This window comes from Trachemys scripta, chromosome 11 (genome assembly GCF_013100865.1).
Source record: "Trachemys scripta elegans isolate TJP31775 chromosome 11, CAS_Tse_1.0, whole genome shotgun sequence".
NCBI classification, from domain to species: Eukaryota; Metazoa; Chordata; order Testudines; family Emydidae; genus Trachemys; species Trachemys scripta.
In genome coordinates, this window is record NC_048308.1 from 13,102,767 (window position 1) to 13,122,522 (window position 19,756).

General features: G+C 38.7%; 1 protein-coding gene across 2 annotated transcripts in view; it reads left to right on the forward strand.

The window, feature by feature from the left end:
- CCDC93 (coiled-coil domain containing 93) overlaps window positions 1–19,756 on the forward strand; it is a 119,707-nt gene that overhangs the window by 21,381 nt on the left and 78,570 nt on the right. Inside the window, exons 7-11 of one of the 2 annotated variants that reach the window (XM_034785531.1) lie at window positions 8,284–8,384; window positions 9,248–9,265; window positions 15,191–15,230; window positions 18,072–18,164; window positions 18,900–18,950. In XM_034785531.1, coding sequence (XP_034641422.1) covers window positions 8,284–8,384; window positions 9,248–9,265; window positions 15,191–15,230; window positions 18,072–18,164; window positions 18,900–18,950 — 303 coding nt within the window. The remainder of the gene's footprint in view (window positions 1–8,283; window positions 8,385–9,247; window positions 9,266–15,190; window positions 15,231–18,071; window positions 18,165–18,899; window positions 18,951–19,756) is intronic. The other variant, XM_034785532.1, reaches the window with a different exon arrangement.

Here is a 19,756-nt window from a genome sequence, read left to right on the forward strand (position 1 = left end):
TTGCACACATGCCTTTTTTATCCACAGGTAGAGGAACTTCATTAAAATATTCCCAAACTGGGTCTCTTACAGCCTGCTGCCATTATAGGTTTTCCCTCCTATTGAGAGAATGGTATGATCTCAAATCAATGAAGGCTACACTCAGAAAGACCTCAAGACTTCTGGAATATGCTGCTTTTGTTTCTACTGCCTGTCCCTCCCTTCTCATATTTATCTCCAGACTTCTTCTTCTTGTCCAGATCTATTCTTCTATTCATTGAACTTTTTTGAAATTTTTCACTTTAGAGGTAAGGGTTTGACTCTGTGTACACAAATTTGCAGAGGGACAATAGGGTTGAGGGCTGTTATTTTTCACCTCTATATATTATTTATTTAAAAACATTTTTGGGGTTAACAAACATGTTATCTCTGGAGAGACAAATCTACAATTTGAGAACTGCAAAACTAAGCATCTCTGATGGTATCTTCTAGACTGAGCACTGAGTCCCATTGGGTAGGTAGAAAGATTAATCTAAATAATCTATACAGAAGCCCCTGGAACCCCATAAAATTGGGTCCCTAATCCATGAACTATTGGAACTCATTTACAAAACTTTCTTAAACATTACATGAATATATTGTCTCATACTATAGAATTAAAATGTATAATCCCTATTCCATGATGAGATATCTTTGAGCTATAATGTATCTTAATTAAAACTATCTTTAGATAGGTTTTTTCCTCAAAAAGCATTTTATAAAAAAATTGGATTTAAATAAAAAAAAATTCCGAATTAAAAAAAATTATTGATTTTTATCCACCCTGCTCTTAATATGATGTAATGCAGAAGCTGCTAGATGTTAAATTTGGTGTGGTTTCTTCCTTTTAAAAATGTACTTTTGATCTTAGCAGATGCAGAAATGGTTTACAAGTTGAAAAAAGCTATATGTGCTCTACACAGGGCTCCCATTATCCCTTACTGAAATGCAGCCTCCTGTGGTGTGAAAAGCAGTAGTTGTTGAACAGAGCACAAGTGATGTAAAACAACCATTTAGGACAGCATGTCATGAAGAGTGCTGTATCCAATTGATACTGCATAGGGGAGGCAAAACAGCTGCCAGAAATGAAATTGGCCAGGGCACTGGGATACCTTCCCTGTATTAATAAAAAGAGACATGGGTTCTTTAGTGATTGGAAATGTTCCAGGGCTTTGGTTTCATGTCTGACCTGACAGATTTGGAAAGTATGGATATTACTTCTAGATCTTGTAAATATGCTGGCAAAACTGTGAATAGTGTATTAGGATTAAGGACTAGATCATGGCACTAGATTGTGTTTAAAAAAAGGATTTTTGTTACCTCACCTAATTCTGAAAGAGATTTTTCAGAGGGTTTGATTTTGTGTGTGTGAGAGTGAGTTTCTCATAAACAGTGCCATGGAGTTAAGCCAGTTTGGCTTGCAAAGTGCTGTTTGAGGTTTCCCCATTTTAGAGACTAAATGCAATTCATGGTATCAGGTTAGATTTGAGTGTATTCGAAACCAGGGTTAGTTTGTAGCAGCTGAAGTGCGTACAGCCTACTCCTGTAGGAGGTAACTTTTTATAATGGAGATTCTCAAGAGTCTGCAAGCTTCCATTTGCACCTCTGCGGTTCCTGTTGGTTCCTATGAAAAATCTCCTCATTTCAGAAACCAAGGTTAGGTGAGATCAGCTTCAACTGCATTTCCTTGAATAGTGCCAACTCTGAAAAGACACACTTTTCGAGACAACCAGAACAGTTAAACTGAGCTCTTTGCGGCAGGCTGACCTTTTTTTTTTTTTTCTTCTTATATTCAGAGTGTCAAGGTCTGCTCCTGCATCTCTAGAAGATTATGGGCATGGCTACACTTACAGATTTAGAGCGCTTTGAGTTAAACCAGCCTTTGTAGAGCGCAGTAGGGAAAGTGCTACAATCTTTCCACACTGACAGCTGGAAGTGCACTGGCGTGGCCACATTAGCAGCTCTTGCAACGGCCACAGAGAGCAGTGCATTGTGGTAGCTATCCCAGCATGCAAGTGGCTGCAACGTGCTTTTCAAATGAGGTGGGGGTGGGGTGGAGTGGAGTGTGACAGGGAGTGTGTTGTGTGTATGTGGGGGGAGAGAGAGTGGGTTTTTGGGGGCTGAGAGCATGTCAGCATGCTGTCTTGTAAGTTCAGACAGCAACAGACCTCCCCCCCTCCCCTCCCCCCCGCCTCTCTCTCTCTCTCTCTCTCTCTCACATTCAGCATTCCACAGTAATGGGTGCTTTGTCTCGGAGCAGATAAGCATTCCGGCTGTCAGAAATGGAGCTTTCAAAGGGTATATCTGCATTCCTGCAGTGATTACAAAACAATGGCAAGAGTGGCCACTTGTCTTAAGGGGATTAAATACAGAGCACAATAATACAACACCTCATCCACGCTGGCACTGTGGCATTATTTCACTCGCTGTAGCCGCGGAGTCAGAGCGCTTTACATGCCTTGCCAGTGTGGATGGATAGTGAGCTAGGGTGCCCGGGGCTCCTTTATTGTGCTGTAACTCGCACGTGTAGCCAAGCCTTAAGAAAGGAGGGAATGTTGCTTAGTTTGATTTAGTTTGCTAATGCCCTGTTTTGGTCATAGTGCCTTCCAACTGTTGAAACAGCACAGATATGCAGTTTTGCGATTGCAAATTATCCTGAATGTATATTACTTCATTTACATAGCACTTCTTAAAATACCATGCATACCCAGGGAGTGGGAACTCCGTTTTCCTCTAGTTTGTTCTTTGGGTCTGTTTTTGCAATGTGTTTCTTTAGAAATCAGCTTACAGAACAGAGTCTGGTTTTCATTGTGCATCTGCTCTTACCCCAATAGTTGTGTGTGAGATCAAGTGACTTGTTTGAGGCTGCACAATGCACAACTGGCTCAGCCCAAGTCTGCCTATGTATTTGAATCCAAGATCCTCTTCATTTCTTGCTGTAACAGCTGAACAGTCATTTCTCCCTCCCACACACTTACTCTCCTAGGCAGTAGGGTCACTCCAGGATTAATCATTTTACCAGGCCTCAGCTGACCTGAAAGAGTTATTTGTTTTAGACAGTAGCAGTCTTAAAGGGACCCTATCAAATAGTTTGAGCCCAAAACTAGACTTGCTTGAAAACTTGCTCCAGAGGGCAATAACATCTAGTTTATAACATACCCATTTGTCTGTCAAGAAACTTTAAGTGCTGGTAACAATTGTGTTTTATACATACTGATATTCTTTGCTGGGGCAAAGCCCTCTGCAAGATGGACACTTGGATCAAATTAGTTAACAAACCCTAATCCCATTACTGTGCTGCCTCCATTGATGACAGACAGTGATGTAAACAGTGTGTTGGCTTGTGCTTAAGGGAAAAAGGTGAGGGAAATTTAGCATTGGGCATAAGGAGAAGGGCAGAAAAGTAGCAGGCATAGACATGTTGAGTCAAATTCAGATTGACGCAAATGAGTGTTGCTCTGTCAGTGGAAGTCAGTGAAGTGGCACCTACTTACACGACACTTGAATTAGGCCAGTTTTCAAGATTCTATGGCCCCAATCCTGCAAACTTTAAGAACATGAGTGCCATTTGCAGGACTTGGGACTAAGAGTAGAATGAATAATGGGAAGTAAAGAAATGAAGTTACAGCTTAAAAAAATTAATAAAAACCCCTATGCTAATTTGACACACAAGTAAGAAATTTCAGGTTATGGTTCCTGTGTTAACTGGATCTGTTTACACATTTGCAATATTGTGTAGTGCACTGTTAAATTTTATACTTCAATGTATATGAAATTCATTATTGCTGTAAGACCCATTTTTTAATTTTTAATAATGTAATGAGCTCTGCACCTTTTTATACTTGATTAAAAATGTAGGAGATTTTTTCATCTCCTTTCAGACACACAACTTTGGTATTTCTACACTTCTTTTCAGATGCATCAAAATCATTTGATTGAGACTTCTGGGCCAAATTCTTCTTAGTTGTACTATTGGAATTCCATGGATGATAGAGAGTTTGCATCAGTGAAACTGAGAAGAGAATATAAGTATTAAGTACATGTTGAATATGGAGGTCTTTTAACACAAGCCATTTGGGAATATTCCATGTACAGAAACAATGCCTGGTATACTTCTCAATATCTGAAAAACACTATTTTATTATACTGAACTCAGAGGTCTAAGTGGAATTTTACCAAATTGGTCAAAAAACTCTTTTCAGCTAAAAGCAGTCATTGAAAAATTAATCCCAAAGGTATCAGTGCTTGAAAATAGGAACTTTATAGTAGAAGATGCTTCCTCAACTAAAACTAGTGTTGCCACTATGGAATTATAACCCTTTAAAAATGTACTTCATAACTCCTGAGTTGCTTGCCTCATACATCAGCAAGTTCCTTACTGCATAAATTACCATCCTGTGCCTTCTTCACAACACTCCTTCTGTAGAACAGCTTCTAAAGATGGCCTATGAAATTATTTATTTTAAAATTGGACTAGCCTTTTTTTGCTCCATTATGATATATAAACGCTTGAAAGGTGGTTTTCACCCTCTCCCCTCTTTATAAAACAAATTAAAAAAATCAGTTTTTTAACCTTGGAAATACCCGCTCTTGTCCTCCCTGTTTTTTAAAGAGTGTGTTAAATCTTTAACAGAAACTTCCTGTGTCAAACTGTCAGTGGGTGATTAAATAGGTGTTAACAAACAGCATTGCTACTGGATAGCCTGCCCCGTTAAGGGCCAGAGGCCTGGGTCCAGCCGAGAATAGGACAAGTGTTCCCTGTAAAGAGTTGCAGGAAGGAGGTGGGGGGGGAGGGTGGAAGGGAGGTTGCAGAGGAAGGGACAGTTTCCTGTAATGGTCACTGGAGAAAGGAGACTTCAGGTGAGAAGCCTGTAAGTTGTGGCTGGATAGAGAGACCCTGTTGGAAGTTTTTCCTTTTGCGAGTTTATTGGTCGTTATTGGAGGCAAGGGCTAAAGACTGATTTAGGCATGCTTAATAATTCTCGAGGCTGGTGAGGAATGTTGGCAGCTTACAAGCATCTTAAGCAGACTGGTTTAAAAACCTTTTCCCTCTGTCAGTTGTTGGGTTTCATCATCCTGCTGCTTAAGACATTTAATTGATTCTCCAGTTATCGTAGGCTGAGTCTACAGTATTGCCTTGCTTATACTGGAAATTGTCCTGCTTCCAGCCATTAGTGGCCAAGTATGTAACTGCCTCTTGGCATAGACAAGGAGAGCCACAAAAACGAAGCTTACAGTAGTAATTCCCACCAGAGCAAACTGTAGCTTCCTGGTCTATGCTAAGCTATTTAGGTAGTTGGAATGGAGGTGCATTCCCAGTGTAGATAAGACTAAAGAAAATTGGGACCTGTAATTTTCCATCTGTGCAACTTCAGAGGTTGGGGGTCTATCACTCTTGTTTTTTTCCTCCTGCTCAAAGTAGCATTAAACAGCACAACAGAAAAAAAATACCTGTGCTCTGTCTTCACTACAGTCTCCACTGTTGCTACCATCAGTGTTGCTGGTAGGTGTCTTATGGAGACAAGGCCGTGGAATCTTGCAGGCCAGACAACTTGAATTTCTAATGCAGAAAATGAGCAGAATAACTTTTCTTGCAGGGAAGAAACCCTCCCAAACCTTCATATTACATAATTAAGTACTGGGGAAAAGTCACCTTTGCAGGGCATCCTTACATCACTTTGCACTGGAATTTGTGGGAAGAGATCATCTTCTCTAAAAGAGGATCAAATAAATGTGAAAAGATTATTCGGTCATCTGGATTAATTATTAAAACTGTGGACTAAAGACTTACCCGCTTTACTCCAGGGGAATATGAAATGAAATTTATGGTTCTGGCCAGGACTGAAGGCTGGCAAAGGGAATATTAAGAATTAGTAATAGTGACTGGAACTAGAGCTGCTACTGATGAAAGATGAATGTGCTGTGAATTGAGATTCTCAGTAAGTAGTTTTACGTTCATCTACACAATTATCTGATGCTAAGACTAACATTTATGGTGTATTTGTGCATGCTGTAATTGCTATGATGAATTCCATTCCTTAGCATAGGTCTAGCATAGGGAGACATCTGATAGTAGAAAGCTCTCAAAGTCCAAATCCAGTGGCTGGAAGGAGAAGCTAGACAAATGCAGACTAGGAATAAGGTAGATTAAAAGTGAGAGGAATTGTCAATTTACTAAGAGACTTGGTTGATTCTTGCTCACTTGAAGTCTCTATAAATCAGAATTTCTAAAGATATGTTTTACTTTATCAAGAAGTTATGGGCTTGATGCAAGAGTTGCTGCGTGAAAATCTTGGTCTGTGTTACACTGGAGGTCAGACTAGAAGATCACTATTGTCTCTTCTGGCTTTCTAAAATCTTTGAAACTATCATCCCAGGTGATAAAATGCCATGTCCACTAGTTTTCCTGATATTGGTTAAGTATGAAAAATACTAGGCTTGCTTTTCCCTGTGTTTAACGTTTTGTTGCATTACCAGCCCCAAGCATTCAAACATCATGAATCAAGCCCCTCCAAACATGAGATTGGCTTAAAATTTGTGACATTTTAAAAAAATGGGGTGGGGTATTACCTTTCTGGTCTTGGAGCCTTTAAGGTTCATGTTTTCAATTTTCTCTGTAACCATGAGGGCTAGGGCTAGAAATGTGCATTTCTGAGAGAAAGAGAGCTGACTCGCACTTAGTCAACTGACTCTGATAGCTGGGGCCTTAAGAAAAACACCAAACATTACAAACCTGGCAGTAAAATCAGAAGAGTTGACAACATATCTTTTGATCTGTTTTTCCAGTATTTTCACCGCCAGTAGTATTTGTGGATCTTCATTTTTAATGTTTTTTATAGAGATTTATCCTTTTATAAATCACTTTTTAAAAACTATTGTTCCAGTTACAGAATGTCTCGTGTATTTGCCTCTCCCTCGCACCAAACAAATGACAAAAATAACCCCATTAAAAGTGCTTCATATCCTGGATCCAGTAGTTCTTTTGTTACTTCCCTGAAGTACTCTTAGGTCTTTGTTATACATAAAAGGTTGTACTGCTTCATTATACGAATATAGTTTAAGTGGTATAGCCCCACAGTGTAGTATATTTGTGCTTATACCGGTATAGCTGTTCCCACACAGGAAGGAGAATAAGCTATTCTGGTATAAGGCATCTTCATATTGGCATAACTACATCCAGGCTAGGGGTTGTACAGGTATAACAATATCATTTAAAAAAATCACCCCACCCAATAGTTACAGTGCTACAGAGCTTTATAGATGTGGCCTTAGTGATCCTGCATGGTACAGTAGAACCTCAGTTACGGACACCTTGGGAATGGAGGTTGTTCATAACTCTGAACAAAACGTTACATTTCTTTCAAACGTTTACAACTGAATGTTGACTTAATACAGCTTTGAAACTTTACCGTGCAGAAGAAAAATGCTGCTTTTAACCCTATTAATTTATATTAAACAAGCACAGAAACAGTTTCCTTTCCTCATTAAATCTTTTTTAAACTTTCCCTTTATTTTTTTAGTAGTTTAACACAGTGCTGTACTGTACAGTATTTGCTTTTATTTGTCTCTGCTGCTGCTGATTGCATACTTCAGGTTCCAAATGAGGTGTGTGGTTGACTGATCAGTTCATAACTCTGTTGTTTGTAACTCTGAGATTCTACTGTATTTACTGCACTTCTCTCCAACTAGTATTTAATTGTATTGAACATTCTTTAACTTAGCTACAATATGGCATTGATTAATTTTGGTTGGTAGAATGCTGGGAATTTTTTTTCCTGCATGCTTTTCCCCTTAAAATATAATAGAATCTGTTTTCCCCTCCTGTGTGAGTGGCTAAAGGAGCAGCAATTAAGTAGATAGTAATTAAATTTAATTATCCAATTAAGACATAATTCCCAGTCACTGAAGCTGTCTGTTTAATTATAGGTTTTTTCATTTAAAGAGGCATCTGTTTTGTTGGTTTTGGCCATCTTTTCAAATGTGCTTAAAATGGCAAATTGAATAAATTATGCCTTTTGTGAAATATTCATGTGTAATATTAGAAAAAAGGAAGAAGAGGGAGAAAGAAAAGAGGTGCTCTACGAAGCCTTTTAGGTCTAACGTGGTCAGGGTGTACAAACCTAACTGCGGAAGCAGAATTCAAAGCAGCGTTGATGGAGGAGGTGGGAAGTTGAACGTGGGATTGGTCATTATCCATTTAAAAAATAAAAACATTTATTTAGGATAAGTTCTTGACAGTTTCTGAATTCGTTTACTATCTTGCAGGAGGTTTATAAACCCCAGAGAAAATACAAACGTCAGGATGGAGCAGAAGAGCTGCTAGATGAGGAATCTAAGGTTCATGCCACACTTTTGGAATATGGCAGGTAAGTGGATCTCATCAGTGTTAACTGTTCACTTATCCTGATGTGGTTCAAATGCTTTATATTGTGTAAGCCTAGCAACCTAGGTTTTTGTTTGGAACCCTTTTATTTTCATGCAGACTGCTCAGGTTTAAAGAGATGTTGGGTTTCACATTTTAAGTTTACTTAAACTATAAACACTTTGGAGCAAGGGCTGTCTTGTTGATATGTACAGTGCCTAACACAGTGGAGATTCAGTCCCTGGGTGAGGTCTGTTAGCACCACTACCATATAAATAATGATAGTTTATTGTACATGGTTGATCTCTGCACGTAAAAAAAATTGGTCTAGATTCCTGACACTTCTAACTGGGTTGAGACTTTCAGCTGTGATCTTTAACCAATGTTGCCTTTCAGGGAGTGATTTCTGGAAGTCTGAAAGAAAGGGGATTGAAGTGCAGTGGGGTTATCGTTTTGTTTTGAAATGGTGAGGATGTGGTTAATACCTCAGGAGACTGAATTGTGGCTATAGCACTGATGCTGCCTGTGCTATGCGAACGAACTTCCAGATGAAGAGACACAGCTAATTGAAAATAAATATTTGCAAATATCTGTTGCCTTTTGAAATCTTTCCAGTTTCTTATGAGATAAATGGGGGAAAACATGTTCAGTATTTGGGAAGAAGGAACTGGAGTTACTAATATACTTTCTGTTTCCAACTTCTATTTCTAATATTTTCTTTTTCTTAGCTTAGTAATACTTAAGCCTCCCTTACCAGATGACTTTTCCACTGTGATCTCTAAATTCTTCAGCTAGTATTGAGTTTTATATCTTTTTTTTCTTTCCTTTTTTGTATCTTTTTTTTTTCATCCCTCCTCCCCACCTTAGATTTACTGACTCTTTACTGTGAGTATTTTCCTTTTTGTTCCTTTTGACTTTTATTTTAAGGCAGCAACGGTGCCCTGTGTTGGAGCATGCTTTATAACATTTCCTCTCATTCTCTGTGTATTTGGCAATGGCAGCATGGACTAACATTTTCTTTCCTGCCCATTGACAATAAGACTGCAGATTTTATTCCACTATGTTCTTAACAGAACTATTGAGGTATATTTGGAATGCAAATATGAATGAGAAAAGACTCTCCTTTCACTCAGCACACATGCTTGCACCTTTGAATGCTATACATAAGCTAACCAAAGAACATTATTTTTCAGTGGATTTCAATATAGATATTTTAAATATTAACAGATTAGCGCGGAAAAATAAGTGTTTTTGCCATTGTGTGTAAGTAGATCTGAACAGATCCCGAGATCTCATTAGAACACTACTCTATCATCGGAATCTCTAGTGCTTCAAGAAATAAGATGCCTGTTGTATACAGGAACTCCTCACTTTAAAGTCGTCCCGGTTAACGTTGTTTCGATGTCAAGTTGCTGATCCATTAGGGAACATGCTTGTTTAAAGTTGTGAAATACTCCCTTCTAATGTCTTTGGCAGCCACCTGTTTTGTCCACTGCTTGCAGGAAGAGCAGCCCGTTGCAGCTAGCTGGTGGGTGGTTGGAACCAGGGTGGACCAGCAGCCCCCCTATCAGCTCCCCACTCCCCTAAGTTCCCTGTGCAGCAGCTGTCCCTCCCCCCACTGCCATGTGCTGCTCCTGCCTTCTACCTTGCAGCTGCTCCCATAGACTCCTGCTTGCTGTACTGGGGGAGGGGGTAAGAGGGGGGCTAATGTTAGGGTGTCTTCCCCTGCTCCTGCAGCCCACTTACCCCATCTTCCATAGAGCAGGGGGGACACACGACGGGAGGGAGAGAGTTTCTAGGCAGTAGCTGCTGTCTCCGGTCTCAGCAAGCTGATTTAATTAACAAGTCAGTGTACTTAAGCCTGGGGTCAGCTTCTTAAAGGGGAAATGCGCATTTTTTCTCTCACACACAGGGTGTGTGTCTCTGTCTGCCTCCCTCCTTTCCTGCTGCCTTGTAGAGTGTTGTGAGAGTTTAACCCTTGAGGGCTCAGTCAATTGCTAGTTCATTTAGCAGTAAGGCATTCCCTGGGAAATATCCCACCCTCTGACTCCTCCACCTCAACGAAGCTTCACAATCATCATCACTGTGTACCAGTATTAAATTGTTTGTTTATGTGTACTATGTGTGTGTATATATAGTCTTTTTGTCTGGTGAAAAAAATTTCCCTGGAACCTAACCCCCTCATTTACATTAATTCTTATGGGGAAATTGGATTTACTTAATATAGTTTTGCTTAAAGTCACATTTTTCAGGAACATAACTACAATGTCAAGTGAGGAGTTCCTGTGTACAGTTGTTAATAATTCTGTAACGAATCTAACATTTACAAAAACTGTGTGCCGTAATCTTGAAATGACACAGCTGCACATTTGTGACGGAAAATGAGTAAATGTTCCTTAGCTACCGTGTTGAGAAATCTTGCAATATGCTTTGAAACAACAAGTCAGTGGGAGTTTGTCCAAAGGCTGCAGAATTTTGCCCATTCCTAATTGAAATATTCCCATGAATCTACCATTTTTTAAAATACCTTCTTGAATTAATAAAATTGCTGGCTTCTCCCTGAAGTTTTTGTTCATTTGGAAAACTTTGTATTTTAAAAGGGCAATTTTTTTTAGGTTTTGGGTAGAATTAATTAGAATTAGTTTTTAATTACTTGTGACCACTTCATAATGAATTTTGTTTTTACTTTTATAAAGAAAAATATAATGTTACAGTTGGGAGTGGCTCCATTGCATTCCATTAAACATCTGTCTCTGCTACACTCAACAATTTACTGTTGGAAAATATTCTTTGCAATGATCTAAGCTAGACTTTTTTTTTAATGAAATACTAGTTTCCGCACTGGTTGGTGGCATTCGGCTGGGAATGATTTTGACTTGTGTGCTAGTAGATTCTCTCTCCCCCCCCCCCCCCCCTTTTTAGGACTGCCCATTTAAATCCTGAGATAGTTCTGGTTTAGATCAGCAGATTGGACCCCAGCAGGCGAGAGTAAAAATCTCAGGAACATCAAATTCTGGGTAGATTTTTTTTTTATAGGAAGGTTTTGGTGCTCTTCCAGGCCCACTGCATTTAAGAATCTGAACGGGCAGCTTGAAAGATGGAGTAAAACCAAGGAAATTTTCATCTTGTGGATCATCAGTAATGATTTTGGCTTAAATGTTGCAGAACATTTGGAGGCACGTTTCCTCTACACCTGAGGAAAGAGGAACCAAACTGGTGGAAAGAACAGATAAAGCTGCAGCATAAGGAGGTTTAAACTAGGACTTCAGAGGAAAGGGCAAGTACAGAGAGAGCAAATAAAAATAGGGATGGACAGGCATTGAAGGATAAAAAGGTCTTGTAGTGGAAATGAGGTTTTTGTTAGATTCAGTCATGAATTAATGAGAACTCATGAAACAAAATATGCTTAAAATACAAGGTTTGTTAAAGAGCTCATTTACAAAGTCAAGGAGCTTCAGTAGGAAATTAAAGGAGACTAGAGGCATGCAGTTTGCAGGGTAGTGGGCATGACTGGAAATTTGTTAGATTGATCGTTTGAGCTGATATTAGCCCCCTTAATTATTACAGTATGTGTAGCATGCTGCTAGGAATTGTGGAAATTTAGGCTGATTTATAAACAGTGAAGGGAACTTGGAGAAAACTAGGAATATTGCAGAATTGTAATGGATTAAGTATGGATATCTTGCATAACATATTATAACAGGAATATGTTATGGGACTCCTGACTGAAGAGAACCATTTTTGATACGGCACAATAAGCAACAAATGAGAACATGTGATATGTACAGAATTATGATTACAGAAGAGATCTGAAACTGTGGCGTAAACTGCATTGCATTTGGTCAGAGAAGGAAAAAGTTTGTGTGATCATAGGTCTGCATTGAACCTGCCAGCCAAAAGTGGTGGTAATCAGAGAGAGGAGAAAGGTTAAATATATAGTAAAAGTTGTTGAGGAAAATGGGAAGCAGAAATCAAAGTTTAATAGACTAAGGATGACTACAAAAGCTTAAGTGCTAGCAAAGAGGAAAACATTAAAGTTTAGACTGGTATTATTGGGTATAATGTAGGATGATGTAAATTAAAATAAAATAAGCAGCTGTACTTAAGAATGAGGCACATTCCACAAAGGTGTAAGTGGTAACCTTCAATGTTTTAACTGCCATAATAATTTTGGAATGGACCATTGATCCCATTTCAACAAATACAGATCAGACGTAGTACAGTAATTGAATCAGGCCGTCTTTACACAATACCTTAGTCCAAACTAATTTGGGTGTAAATTCTAGTTCACACCAGCATCTTGCACACTAAGTGGCCCATGTGGACCCTGCTGGTGCACACTAAAAGTTCCTTAGTACCTGTTAATATAATCCTGTTTGAAAAAAGACTACATCTATCATGTATCAGAGGGGTAGCCGTGTTAGTCTGAATCTGTAAAAAGCAACAGAGGGCCCTGTGGCACCTTTAAGACTAACAGAAGTATTGGGAGCATAAGCTTTTGTGGGTAAGAACTTCACTTGCATCTGAAGAAGTGAGGTTCTTACCCACGAAAGCTTATGCTCCGAATACTTCTGTTAGTCTTAAAGGTGCCACAGGACCCTCTGTTGCTTTTTATATCTATCATGTAGGCTAGCCCTAAGACTCCTTCACTGCAGACATAGTAATTATAAAGCCCATTTAGCATTTAACTCCATTCCTTCCAAATGCCTGGAGAAACAGATGGGCATTACTATATACAGTTATGGCATGTGGCATAATATGGCTATAGACACTGAATATCTGCTGCCATATTCTCACTTGTCTTTTCTTCTACTAGTCTTTCTGAGTTTAAAGCTCATAGGTTGGCCAAAACCCTAATCCGAAGCCCAGTGAAATCTTTCTGTTGAGTTCTGTGGGGTTTGGCCACCCCTTATTTACATATCACAAATTAATTTGGGGACAAAGGTTCTAATACATCCGTTTGTAGTACAGTACATTCTATAAGGTATTGGTCCCCAACCTTTTTGTGGCCAGTAGCACATTCATGTTTTCAGAAGAGTGTGGTGGGCGCCAACAATTTTTCAAGGCTTATTTTGTATTTGTACATTAAATAATACAAAAAACATCATACACTGCTACCTCGATATAACGCGACCCGATATAACACGAATTCGGATATAATGTGGTAAAGCAGTGCTCCGGGGGCGAGGCTGCGCACTCCGGTGGATCAAAGCAAGTTCAATATAACGCAATTTCACCTATAACACGGTAAGATTTTTTGGCTCCCGAGGACAGCGTTATATCGAGGTAGAGGTGTATTTAATATTACATAATATATGAATCCAGAGAAAAGCCGCGAGGACAGAGAACACTGGCGCCCGCAGCCCCAGAGTACTCTGTCCCCAGCAGACGCGGGGCCCCGGCTTCTCTCCCCTGCTGGGCACTAGGCGGGTCCCGCACCTGCTGGGAACAGAGAACACTGCGCCCACAGCCTGAGTTCTCTGTCCCTGTCGGGCGTGGGGCCGCAGCTTCTCTCCCCTGCTGGGCACTAAACGGGTGCACATAAATGCTCCAGCGGGTGCCATGGCGCCCGTGCGCATCGCGTTGGGGACCACTGCTATAAGGCATGGTATATGCATAAGTTTTGTATCAGTGTAACTGTACCTGTTAGGAGTGTGATTTATTTCTATATTCATTGCTGAAGTAGTTATACTGGTATAACCCCTGGTGTGGATGCAATTATGTAGATGACTTTTATAGCTAATTCCCCTTCCCATATGGGAATAGCTGTGCCAGTATAAAGCACCTTTAAACTGATATAACTGCATCCAGAAGAGGAGGATTGTACTGCTTTAACTCTACCAGCATAGTTAAAGTAGTACAACTTTCTAGTGTAGATCAGGTTCTTAAGGCTGGGAGTTGTGTTGGCATAATCAAAGGCTGAATTTGACCCTGAAGGTACAAAGGTTGAAGGAGATAAGTGGGCAGTTAGTGATATCAGGGTTGTTTCCCACTGAGAGCCTTTTGTTTAAACTTTTACTACTTTTATTCATAAGATGTTAGAAACTCCTTCTACAGCAAACACCACTTTAAACAGTCTTTTATCTCCAAATAATTTTTCCAGGAATGTCAAGCTTGTCCTTTCATACTTGTGTGTATATATTTTTTTATTTTTTATTTTTTTTGTGAGTCTTTATAATGCTGAGTTTGGTTACTCATTTCTGACCTAATAACATTTGGTTACTTGTGAAAAGTTGTGCATAATAACAAAATACACTCTGTTTAAAAATGTGGGTTAGTGGGGGATAAGTTTTTCTTTGAGGAAAAAATTAAACCAAAAGCCCATTTGTGTGTATGTATTTAGTGCTGTGAGGATTTAAGGCCTTGATATAGGGAAAAAATTGCAATTCAGAGAAGCGTTTAAGCATTGCACGAGTCCCATTCATTGACTTCAGTGGAACTTAAGCGCTTTCCTGAATCAGGCATATATAAATAACTGCTAAGCTTTACTTTCCTCCACCAATGATTAAGCCTCCCCTAAGTAAGAGCATGTTGCTCTCCAGACATGAGCACTAGTTGATTGCAGCTCTATGGAATGACAGTATAGAAAGATTGGTGGGGAAATGAAAATTAAATTGAAAATATGCCATAAATCTATTTTATTGGAGCATTCAGTAACTAACCCAAAGCTGGCTTTTTTTCTTGTGTTACAGAATTTACCTCTTAGTGCATTTCTTAGGTACAGAAAATTAATACAAGTGTATTTATGAAATTGAGAATGTTGGTTGTTCCAGCAACACATTTCTTTAACTTCTTTCATGTATATTTTAGGAGGTATGGATTTAGCAGACAAGCAGGCAAAATGGAGAAGGTAAGGGGTAATACTGATTACTGATATAAATTAAGAAACAACAGTGTGGTCAAGGGGGAAGGAATCGTATTTTTTCTCTTCTAAAGAAACCTCAATTCTGGAAAATCTTGAAGGAAGGCTATGAAGTCAGCAGGCTTGTGTGTTTTGTTGCTTTTTTTTTTTTTTTTAATTGCTAAATGAAACTAAAGCTCTGCAGCCCATGAAAGATATAATTGATTTCTACCTCTTTTTCTAAATTATCTCCCGACATTGAAAATACCCCTTAAAAGGTCATGTCAGGCTGCTTTCACAAACAATCTGTTTGACACAAATCCAATAACAGACTGCTAAAAGTCATTTGATTAGATAAAATTGTTTTCAAGCAATGATCACGCAAAGGATCATATGCTGTGATACAAATGTATTATGTTGTGCCATGAATAAAATATTGTAAGATTGTCCCTTATTATAGCTAATGTGACCATGCTTTGTTTTTGATGAAATAATGCTCTTACTAGTACTGTGCATATCAAATTTTTAGGGCTGTCAATTTAATCGCAGTTCACTGACACGATTATCTAAAAAAAAGTAACCAATTAAAAAATGTGTTATGATTAATTGCAGTTTTAATCGCATTGTTAAACAATGGAATACCAATTGAAATTTATTTAATATTTTTGGACATTTTTCTAAGTTTTCAAATATATTGATTTCAATTACAACACAGAATAAGAAGTGTAGTGTGCTCACTTTATTATTTTTATTACAAATATTTGCACTGTAAAAGTGATAAATGAAATAGCATTTTCAGTTCACTTCCTACAAGTACTGTAGTGTGATCTCTTTATTGTGAAAGTGCAATTTACAAAATGTAGATTTTTTTTTTTTTGGTTACATAACTGCACTCAAAACAAAACAATGCAAAACTTTAGAGGCAACAAGTCTACTCAGTCTTACTTCTTGTTTAGCCAATTGCTAAAACAAACAAGTCTGTTTACATTTATGGGAGATCATGCTACCTGCTTCTTATTAACAATGTCACCTGAAAGTGAGACCAGGCGTATGCATGGGACTTTTGTAGCCAGCATTGCAAGGTATTTATGTGCCAGATATGCTATATATTCATATGCCCCTTCATGCTTCGGCCACCATTCCAGAGGACGTGCTTGCATGCTGATGACGCTCGTTTAAAAAAAAAAATGTGTTAATTAAATTTGTGACTGAACTCCTTGGGGGAGAATTGTATGTCTCCGGCTCTGTTTTACCCGCATTCTGCCATGTATTTCATGTTATAGTAGTCTCAGATGATGATTCAGCACATGCCATTCATTTTAAGAAAACTTTCGCTGCAGATTTGACAAAACGCAAAGAAGGTACCAATGTGAGATTTGTAAAGATAGCTACAGTACTCGACCCAAGGTTTAAGAATCTGAAGTGCCTTCCAAAATCCAAGAGGGACAAGGCGTGGAGCATGCTTTCAGAAGGCTTAAAAGAGCAACCCTCCGATGCGGAAACTACAAAACCTGAACCACCAAAAAAGAAAATCAGCCTTCTGCTGGTGGCATCTGACTCAGATGATGAAAATGAACATGCGTCTGTCCGCACTGTTTGGATAGTTATCAAGCAGAATCCATCATCAGCATGGACGCATCCCCTCTGGACTGGTGCTTGAAGCATGAAGGAACATATGAATCTTTAGTGCATCTGGCATGTAAATGTCCTGCGCCACCGGCTACAACAGTGCCATGCGAGCCCCTGTTCTCACTTTCAGGAGACATTGTAAACAAGAAGTGGGCAGCATTTTCTGCAAATGTAAACAAACTTGTTTGTCTGAGCAATTGGCTGAACAAGAAGTAGGAAAATATTGGAAAATACAGAAAACATCCATAAATATTTATGGAATTTTATTGCTTAACAGTGCGATTAATCACAAATACTTTTTTAAATCGCTTGACAGCCCTAAAAATTTTATAATTTAATACACCCATAGAAATAGAACATGCTGCAGCACAATATTACTTTGTTTCAGTAACAAGATGTTCTTATTGATATAGATAATGCATCAAATTGTGAGCATATCCTGTTGCAGGTTGGTAGGAAAGCATAATATGGTTGGCGGTAGGGTATGTGAAGAACCAGCAGCACACCAACATTTAACTTATAAATTTAATATTCAAGTAATATAAGAAGATATTTCTAACTGTGTGGCTGTGGGTAAAAAATAAACCAATCTGCAGCTATGACTGAAGTGCAGTCCATAAAATATGACGATGTCCCTTCACAAAGTCCTGTTGGCTTTGTTAGCCAATATGTCAGGGTGTCGCCATTTGTCATCTGAATTAAGCCACTACAAGAGAGGGGACTTAAATGTTTGGGCAGAGTGATGACATGGTGTCAAGAAATACAGTATAAATCTCTGGGGAATGCTACTTACCTTAACAGAATTAATTCTTCTGAAAGTGGACAGTCCCCCACATAGGTTTATATCTTTATATTTAAAATGTGTTTTCAGGTGCACAGATTTTAAACCACTACTTTGATCTAGATTTAGACTTTATGTATATTAAAATACGCTTGTAAAAAATGCTGCTTTCTTATATTTGACCTGCTATACCATACACAGAGATGGGGGGGACTAAATAGCCATCAGTCTTACACAGGCTGGATTCCCATTAAACTCAAAGTGAGTTGCACTTGCTTGGGCAGGGCCTGAACTTGGATGCTAGGCAGAAGATAATATATTTCAGTTATTTAAATATAAAACTGAATTACAGTTTCTTCCTTGTTTTACTTTCATAACCTTTTGACTGCTGGTATTATCTTATCATGTAGCTATGTGGTATATTTATTTTCCTTAAATAGGCTGAAGACAAAAAAATGGTACTATCTCAAGGACTTACAGTGGCAGGAAAGGCTGATGCCTATGATGATGACGACCTTCAAGCTGCTGAAGAGGTGTGCCACACACACACACACACACACACACACATTAGATATTAATAGCTTGGGGGCAGTGTAAAAAGCACAGCATGTTCTCTTTCCTCTCTACAAAGAGGAAAAGTTCAATAGCTTAGCTGAGCAATGAGTTCCTTTCAGATAGGGAAATATGGGATAATAAACATGTAAAAACCTGGCCAACATTTTGTTTTGCAACCATGGAGCCATTCGTATTTAGGACCTGATCCTGTCAATGCCGTTTTGGGAAAGGAGTAGCTCAGTGGCCTCATCTCCCATTGACAATGATGGGAGCTGAGTGTCGTAGGCGCCACATGAACTGAGTCTTTACTGTAATCAGAGAACTTTCTGGGTGGACTAATTTTGGCAACTGCCTCAGTAACATTAAGACAGGTTTCAGAGTAGCAGCCGTGTTAGTCTGTATCCGCAAAAAGAAGAACAGGAGTACTTGTGGCACCTTAGAGACTAACAAATTTTCCAAAGAAGTGGGCTGTAGTCCACGAAAGCTTATGCTCTAATAAAATTGTTAGTCTGTAAGGTGCCACAAGTACTCCTGTTCTTCTTTTTGTAGTAACATTAAGTTTACTCTTCTGTTAGGAGCATTAAAATAGAATGCAAATTGGATTGATTGGCTGATGAGAACTCTCATAGAACAGAAGTATGCTAAGTATTTAAAGGCCAATAATGGTAATTGTTTTGTTCACATGTTCTCTCTTATCTTTCTTTTCTCATTAGCTTCGCATTAAAACACTGATGACTGGAATGGCTGCAATGGCAACAGAAGAGGTAAGCAATACTTAAAGCAAAGCGACAATTTCAACATTTATGCACATTGATATATCTTAGCCATCAGAATTCAAAGTAAATTTATCAGCAGAGAGAATCCCATTGACTTTATTGGGATTTGGGTTGGGCCCAAAGTGCATTGAGACTTTGCTAGTCAGATAAAAGGACTGTTGTGTAGTTACAGAGATTAAAATAATAGAGTGCTCCAATCCCAGGAGTCTGGTTTTTTTGCTGTATAATAAATCAGTTCAGCACGGTTAACAACACTTAAATTACTTGTGCCCCTGAATTTCCTCTCTATATCTGCCATTGGCTTTGAAAGCTGTCATTGTTCCTGAAATATGGTTAACAGTTGTAAGTCGGCATGAGGTACTGAAATTATGTATTAAAAATGGATACAGGGAAAGATGATTGAACATGAGAGAGTACTTTTCATAAGACTTCTGACTTAAAATCCTTCACCCTAAAATAATGATTGCGGCTTTTGCATAATTCTAGTGCTGCTTAAGTGGTTTCTGCAGAAATAATTGCATAAATAAACATACTACAATGCAACTGCCCTTGAAATGGCATTTAAACATATGAAGCCTTTGTGTAACCTAGACTTTCTCACACTTTTACTTTACAGAGCTAAGGTAGGGATCTGATAGGGTATTCCTCTTACTGGAAAAAATATTGTGTGCATTTCATTGCATTCAACACATCACATCTAAGATTTGATATCTTTGATATAACATAACATCTAAATGTTGCTTGTTTGCATTATTATCCTTTCCCTGCAATTGCATAGTGATTCCGGATGTATC